This window comes from Sinocyclocheilus grahami, unplaced genomic scaffold (assembly GCF_001515645.1).
Source record: "Sinocyclocheilus grahami isolate Dianchi unplaced genomic scaffold, SAMN03320097.WGS_v1.1 scaffold952.1, whole genome shotgun sequence".
Lineage (NCBI taxonomy): Eukaryota > Metazoa > Chordata > Actinopteri > Cypriniformes > Cyprinidae > Sinocyclocheilus > Sinocyclocheilus grahami.
In genome coordinates, this window is record NW_015506131.1 from 8,542 (window position 1) to 17,223 (window position 8,682).

An 8,682-nucleotide genomic window follows, 5' to 3' on the forward strand; every position below is an offset into this window, starting at 1 on the left:
TATATATATATATATATATAAATAAAAACAAACCAAAATCAAAACAAAACAAGAGGACCTGTTTGGACAATATCTCCAAAGACAATATGGAGGCGCTACAGAAGTTACAGAAGTCTTAATTTGCTGACGTTCGCTCCAGATTACTTAATAAGGCAACTGTTTTTGTTTTTATTTCTTCGTGAGCTTGTTCACAGTATCAGCAAATCCATGTCTCTTTGTGATGCACATCCATAACCTCAAACCTGTAGGAACCTACAAACATCAAAAGTGAAACATAACGTTTTTCAGTTCTTAAACAACATTGTCACATATTTCTTCATTTCATACACACCACAGAGACATGTCCACCACAGATGTGTCTGTGTGTCTTTATCTTTTTTTTGTTGTTGGTTTATTTTGTTTTTGTAAAAATTTTATTTCTACCCTTCTGGCTCCCCCATAGCACATTGTGATCATACCTATGACACTCCCAGCATCTAGTATACTGTGCGTATACTTACAAACAACCTAGAGTTTACTATAAAGTGAAAAACTCATGGAATAATTATAGTAAACTTCACAAAACACACAGTTAGTGGAGGAGGGCCAGGTGGAGGGAGATGAAAAGGGACTTGAGCGAACGTTAAGAGTTGTCATCAGCGGAGTCTTTGGTGCCATAAAGATCGGCAAGTTTCTTGAAGCGCGGCCCCCAGCTTTGGAGGTAGTCATAGTCCAGGTCTGAATCTGTGGTCACCGACTCCAAGGAACTGAGAGAGCCGGCGATCGAGCCTCTACCTTCATAACCGTAGATCTGAATGGAGTCATACGGGGGCGCTGTGGGGTCATTGTCCGCGTCCGAAATCCGCGTTTTGATGAAGTCATCCACGTCTACGCTGTTGCCAATGGGCCTCAGGCCGGGGCGCATGGGATACTGCAGCTCAGGCTTGATGTCCTTACGGGGCAGGAAGCCATTGGCACCATCTGGGTTCTGTAAGGTGGCGATGTCAAACGCCTCGGTGTCCTCCTCGCCACCTCCCTCATCATCATAGGTGATGATGTTCTCCCGAATGTCTTCCTCCTCAAATACTATCAAAGGCTCCTTTTTCTGGCGCCGCAGGGCCACAAACAGTACCACGATCGCTGCAGACATGCAAACAAATGTCAAGCCAATGCTAATAGCAGCTCTCACTTATGCTGGAATCGCTACAATGCTTCTGTATATAAGTAATCACATCAGAAACTGTTTTCTTAAATGTAGTTGCTAGAAAGATTTGACTCTGAAGATAAAGTATTCCCATTAAACACAATGTTTTAATACTGCTCTTTGATAAGCCCACATTACTTGAGCTAGCTACTATGTTTTGGGAAATTATGAACTGTAATATTACAGCTCTTGAATATGATTGACACTCTTTACACATTTGAATAAATACAAAATCCCTCCTAAGATTACAAACGTTTTCCCCGTTTTTTACTGTTTTTTTTCCCCTTTATTTTGTGTGTGCTTTCAGCCGCTGTCTGTTCAAAAATTGCTCTTATAGTAACCACGTGTAAATAATAGAGGTCTAGCTTGGTTGATTTAAACATCTTATAGGGACCTGATGCATGTCAATATTTGCATTTCACCCCAAAACACACTGGAATTCTTTTACACTAATACAACTACAGAAGCGTAAAGTATTTATAGAACAGATAGTTTACAGAGAACATCATTTATTTAGTTTGCTTGCCTCTAAAACTGATTAGGGATTTGTTTCCCTAAAGCATTCTGAGCCTAAGTAGGTTAAAAAACAGATCATTTACTTAAGTCATATTTTAAATGATGAGAGACAAATGCTTCAGAGTAAGACAAAACTTGACAAAAAAAAAAAACATGATAACAAATACAAATAAAAAAAAACATATATGAATGAATGATTACATACATAAAAAAATATTTTATATTTACATATATTTATAGATTATATTTATGTTGAAATTTAGGTCAAAGAGCTTTTATGTTATGTTTTATACAAAGTATATATATATATATATATATATATATATATATATATATATACGCCATTTAAAAAAAAAAGTTTGTTTCCGCCAAAATCAGTTTTGTATCTGGTTGAAAAGTCCATTTTTATTTTTACGCAAAATGCGATATCCGCTGAGTTATTCTGTCATGTTTTCTCCCTTCTCTGTAGAATGTGATATATCCGCTCAACCAATCACAGCACACCATTCCACGCATTGTAGACAGTAATGGCGGCGCTTTGAACACACCCGGCATCCTAGTTTTCCTCATCTATTTTGTACTTTGTGATCAACAAACAAACTTAGGGCTGCACGATAAATCGCATGTGATTGTCATGCATATCTCGTCAGTAAAGCCGGTTCTGTGATTAATAGTAACTCTCCATCAGTGCTTTCAGATGGAGCAGCATTACACAGAGTCGTAGATCACTGCTATATCGCGTTCATAATCGCAGATGAGCCACATTCGATTATGAACGCGATATTGCGTAGCTTGTCAGTGTAAGTGTTTTTATTTATGCCATTAATGTTTTTGTTAATACAGCATATAGCACTAGTCAACTAAATTATTGTAACATGGCAAAGATTAATGCAATTTTGGAAGTTGAATGTAAGGGAAATGTCATTTTGGAATTTTTGTAGTTTAATGTGATATTGTTGTTCATGTATGTTCATGATGAAATTTTCTTTTATTGTTGTAATTAATTTATAGCATCAACAAGATGACCCGTTGAATTCTTTTTGGAGCGATGACTGATTTAATGTATTTTTAGTCCAGTGCCTGCATATAAGATTAGTACTGACCAAGTTCAGAGGCTGTCATATGTGGATCAACTTACTATGTTGTGTATTTTCAACAGTTTCAATATGAAAAATAACTTTTATATTGATTCAATGGATTTATTGCATTTAAAAAAAATAAAAAATAAAAAACGTGTAATGGATTTATTGCATTTTGGCGGAAAAAATAATACAATTTTATAATAAATCTTTGAAAATCAAAATCTGAAGTTTTAATGTTATTATAACCTAAAGATGCTATGTGAAAGTTTGAAACAAAAAATAGTGGTTTTCATCTTGCCACTTGGTAAAGAAAACAAATCTTTACACAAATTAATCAAAATGGATTTATAGCATTTTGGAACCAAACTCTTCATACACACACACACACACATATAATATATATATAAATACAAGTACATATCTATAAATATATATATATATATATTTTTTTTAGATATGTACTTGTATTTATATATATATTATATATGTGTGTGTGTGTGTGTGTGTGTGTGTGTGTGTGTATGGAGAGTATATGATGTATTAACAAAAACATTAATGGCATAAATAAAAACACTTACACTGACAAGCTACGCAATATCGCGTTCATAATCGAATGTGGCTCATCTGCGATTATGAACGCGATATAGCAGTGATCTACGACTCTGTGTAATGCTACTCCATCTGAAAGCACGTGATGGAGAGTTACTATTAATCACAGAACCGGCTTTACTGACGAGATGCGCTTGACAATCACATGCGATTTATCGTGCAGCCCTAAGTTTGTTTGTTGATCACAAAGTACAAAATAGATGAGGAAAACTAGGATGCCGGGTGTGTTCAAAGCGCCGCCATTACTGTCTACAATGCGTGGAATGGTGTGCTGTGATTGGTTGAGCGGATATATCACATTCTACAGAGAAGGGAGAAAACATGACAGAATAACTCAGCGGATATCGCATTTTGCGTAAAAATAAAAATGGACTTTTCAACCAGATACAAAACTGATTTTGGCGGAAACAAACTTTTTTTTTTAAATGGCGTATATATATATATATATATATATATATATATATATATATATACTTTGTATAAAACATAACATAAAAGCTCTTTGACCTAAATTTCAACATAAATATAATCTATAAATATATATAAATATAAAATATTTTTTTATGTATGTAATCATTCATTCATATATGTTTTTTTTTATTTGTATTTGTTATCATGTTTTTTTTTGTCAAGTTTTGTCTTACTCTGAAGCATTTGTCTCTCATCATTTAAAATATGACTTAAGTAAATTATCTGTTTTTTAACCTACTTAGGCTCAGAATGCTTTAGGGAAACAAATCCCTAATCAGTTTTAGAGGCAAGCAAACTAAATAAATGATGTTCTCTGTAAACTATCTGTTCTATAAATACTTTACGCTTCTGTAGTTGTATTAGTGTAAAATAATTCCAGTGTGTTTTGGGGTGAAATGCAAATATTGACATGCATCAGGTCCCTATAAGATGTTTAAATCAACCAAGCTAGACCTCTATTATTTACACGTGGTTACTTTGCTTGTGTATTCATATACAAATACAATTAGGCTTACCTAGTAGAATAACAATACAGGCCAAGATGGCAATCAGAGCTCCGGTGCTGAGCCCTGCTGACAGGATGAAAGGTTCCACATTGCAAGAGAGGATAGTGTCTTTGCTGTCGCAGCTGCACACACGGATTATAAGAGTATTGGTGCTGCTCATTGGGGGTACACCATTGTCGTTGATCTCGATGGGAAGGTGATACACATCCTGGGACATTCTGCTGAAGCCCTTCCGGATCACAAAGATGCTAGCAGTGCTATCTGTGGAAGCAACAGAGGAACATTGATGGAATGTTTACTTCAGCTGATGAAGAGGTTACAGGATTTTAGTAAAACAACAACAGAGTTGTAAATGCGCTGAATAGAATTACAGGAAAGTTCTCCGTTCCCTGGAGTTTAGGTGCATGAGAACTACCCATAGCCACCGGTGAGAGTCAATGAGGTGTGAATCCTCCAATATTAAACTCATGTTTAATATTGAGAACATTTATCAGCTTTTGGAAGTGTAATCAAAGTTAGAGCGGAGGGAGCGGTATTGGTTTTATTTGCAACTGGGAGGGATGGATCAGTGCCAGCGCATTTCCCTGACTCAGTGCAAGGTCACGCTGAAGGCATAGATGGAGTGAGTTCATTTAGGGGCCTGGGGTTTAGTCATTTTCACTCCCTCTGGCACCACTTTCTTCAACCTTCAGTGGCTCTGTCAGGGAAGGCCACTAATGATATGGCTACAACGCTCATATAGCATGACGCCGTGGACAGGCTCGATCAATCTAATGTTATACATTATAATTCTATATCATATTCTGTCAGTGAGATTACCATGGGCTGTGTGAAGTATCAATTTGCAACGTTTGAAGCTGCGAGAGCTCCTCTGGGTCCTTGTTTACAATGTTGTGCTTTTGGGCCACCTTTATTGGCAAATGCTGTACACTGAGCACCCTCAAGGAAGTCTCCTTTGTGCCAGGAAGGGAGCATGAATGTGTTGGTCATGTGCGCATAATGTGTGACAAAAATATTGAGTCTGCTATTATAAACGCTTTTTTTTTTACACTGTCAATGTGAAGCCAAATCAAATTCTTCATAAATCATTATCTGGAAAATATTCTATGGAAGAAGTTTCTGCCACGGAATGAAAATTATTTTTCTCAGAATTGTATGTTTATATCTCATAATTCTGACTTTATAACAACCCAGCAGGCACAGGACATCAATATAACATCAGGTTGACGTTGGACAGATGTTGCATTTTGGTTGAGAATGCAAATTGTGTTAACGTCAGTATTTGACGCCAGTTTGAAGTTGACTTAACGTTGGATTTTGGTTACACGACCTAAAAACAACAAATATCAACGTCAGCTGACGTCAGTATTGGACATCAAATTAATACTGACATTTGACATTGAGTTGACACTGAATTTTGGTCACCCGAAGTATCAACCTAGTTTTTAGTTTTTTTAACCAAATATAAACGTCTTATAATGTTGTGTGCCTGCTGGGAAGCAATTGTGACGTTACATCTCTGACTTTATAACTTCAGCAGAAATGGGCTTCCATAATATTCACAGATATTTACTAAAAATTGCAATTGCTGGATGATGATTAATTCACACATTTAAATTCAGTTGGCAAAACCTTGCAGACCAAAACCAGATCTGATGCATTTTTACTTTTTCATTATTACTAAACACAGACAATATTCTATACACTTAATATTTAGAGTTCATGCACATTTATAATCAGCAGGCCTTCATTATGTCCGTCTGATAAGAGGAGCAATGTCAGAGCCTCTGTGCGGAGAGTGGAGCATAATGGAGCTTCAGATAAATGGGTGGGCAAAGCTGTTGAAAACTGTATCCATTTGAAAGGCTCTGGATCCTGATAAGGCCAGTCAATCTGAGTAGCCTAATCTGTCTCCCTAATATTGTTGGCTTTTGAAATGGCCCGCTAAAAAGTGCTCATCTCCTTTCTCATTAAAGCAGACCGAATGGGAAAGACAGTCATTTCTCTCTCTCTTTCATTCCCTCAACTTCTCGGTTCACATCGGTTCGCTCTATTAACCAAGAAAAAAGCCTAAACAGATCTGTGATTGTAAACATTCACCCTTTAAAAACAATTAATGCATGTTTCGCTCACTCAGGCACCAATTATGTGGAGTTACTGGAATCAGCTATTGGGATTTCATTATATTTCCAATCTATTGGTGGTCAACGAGAAATATAGCACAATCAGAAATTAGCCAATGGAATGGAGCAGCTCAGTCAATTATGTAAATTTGTAGGCCAACCTGGAAGGCTATTTCATCATGGGGTCCCTTGAGGTGTTCAGAAAAGCAAAGGTTTTCGATTTTTGAGTAAAATGGTAACATATGGTTAAATTACATGGAGCTATAGTTGTCTGATTCCTCATGGACAGCAGCTTCCACTGTTTAGCGTGTAATTTGTGTAAGCAAAATCTGAAAATCTGAAGTAATTCCAAAAACCGACTGCAAATTTATGAAATGACGGCTTGAAAATTAAAATTCTCTTCCAGGTACGACTCAAAATTAAACCTCTACAGGTGGAAAATAGTTTAGTTTGTTAGCAAATGTTAGACTACTATCATTATCGTATCATAGCAGTCACACTGAGCATTCTAAAATAACACCAAAGCTCCTTGTGAGCAAAGTAAACACGATTTACAGTTTCTTTGATGCATACATAATTCAGCTTGTAATCTATCAAGAGCCACCACATAATGAGTTCATATAAAAGCAGCAAATTCCCCTCAAACTGAGCATCACCCAGTCACGACGACACTCCTCAGAGAGGCTCCTCAACTGGCTCTAACTTGAGGCTTCTCATTTCCCAGCGACTGACTCTCCCATTACAGTATAGGTGGGGTTCTCATACATGTTCTTCAGACCTGTGCCTACCTGTTTGACGAAAGACTATTAGACTAAAGTATGGTGCTGAAGGTTTTCTGGGAACACCAAGCAGGATGCTTGAGAAACGGGGCTGCCTACCAGCTGGGCCTCACCCACGTTTCGAATCCACAGATCGAGAAGCTCAAATGAGAGCGATGCTTGACTTGAGTTTGCCCACCTCATCATGACCTAATTATCAACACGAGGTTGGCTGGGCGACACTGCAGACACTCACTCCTACACATGGATAAACTCATTTGGTTTGGAAAGAGACTAAAAAAAATGTGTTTTCAAATGGCATATTTCCTTAGGCAGATTACTTGGCTTGAAAGAAGCAATTCTTCAGTGCAAATTATTCTGTTATGGTGTGTTTTGTGTGCCACACACCTCTGTTGTCCTTGAGGGAGAAACTGTGGTTGTTAGCGACCTCAGGGGCCAGGCTGAAGTGGAAGTGCTGGCGGTGGGCCATTTCGTCCTTATCCGTAGCGCTAACTGTTTCAATGAGCTGTGGAGCAGAGGGTTAAAATCAGGTAATGTTAAATTGGTTAAAATCACCAGGGCATGCCTTTAAATAAATGTATGCCTCTTTTATCTCTCTTTATTTTTTCCCTGTCACTCATTCAAACTTGCAACTGGCCGACAAAGGGAAAGTTAACACTGGATTGATTAAATTTAGACGTCAATATAATCTTTTAGTGCTCATTTAAAAGTTTTGATAGAAGTTGTGACCTCTTTTAGGAATTAGCTAATTCATTAACCATTTCCTGTACCTATTTAAAGGCAGTCATACATTTCACAGATACAAGGATCAAATAAGGGACATTAAGTTATCTAAGCCAAAAATATCTATCTATCTATCTATCTACACTGAACAAAATTATAAACGCTGAACTCAAAGATCTAAGACTTTTTCTATGTTCACAAAAGGCCTATTTCTCTCAAATATTGTTCACAAATCTGTCTAAATCTGTGTTAGTGAGCACTTCTCCTTTGCCGAGATAATCCATCCACCTCACAGGTGTGGCATATCAAGATGCTGATTAGACAGCAAGATTATTGCACAGGTGTGCCTTAGGCTGGCCACAATAAAAGGCCACTCTAAAATGTGCAGTTTTATCACACAGCACAATGCCACAGATGTTGCAAGTTTTGAGGGAGCGTGCAATTGGCATGCTGACTGCAGGAATGTCCACCAGAGCTGTTGCCCGTGAATTGAATGTTAATTTCTCTACCATAAGCTGTTTCCAAAGGCGTTTCAGAGAATTTGGCAGTACATCCAACCAGCCTCACAACTGCAGACCACATGTAACCACACCAGCCCAGGACCTCCACATCCAGCATCTTCACCTCCAAGATCATCTGAGACCAGCCACCCGGACAGCTGCTGCAACAATCAGTTTGCATAACCAAAGA

General features: G+C 37.5%; 1 protein-coding gene across 1 annotated transcript in view; it reads right to left on the reverse strand.

Moving 5' to 3' along the window:
* Positions 1-34: 34 nt before the first annotated feature.
* LOC107564635 (cadherin 11, type 2, OB-cadherin (osteoblast)) overlaps positions 35-8,682 on the reverse strand; it is a 19,380-nt gene continuing 10,732 nt past the window's right edge. The window contains exons 9-11 of the mRNA XM_016249762.1: positions 7,657-7,774; positions 4,377-4,628; positions 35-1,119 (exon numbers count right to left, since the gene is read on the reverse strand). Coding sequence (XP_016105248.1) covers positions 623-1,119; positions 4,377-4,628; positions 7,657-7,774 — 867 coding nt within the window. The 3' untranslated portion in view covers positions 35-622. The remainder of the gene's footprint in view (positions 1,120-4,376; positions 4,629-7,656; positions 7,775-8,682) is intronic.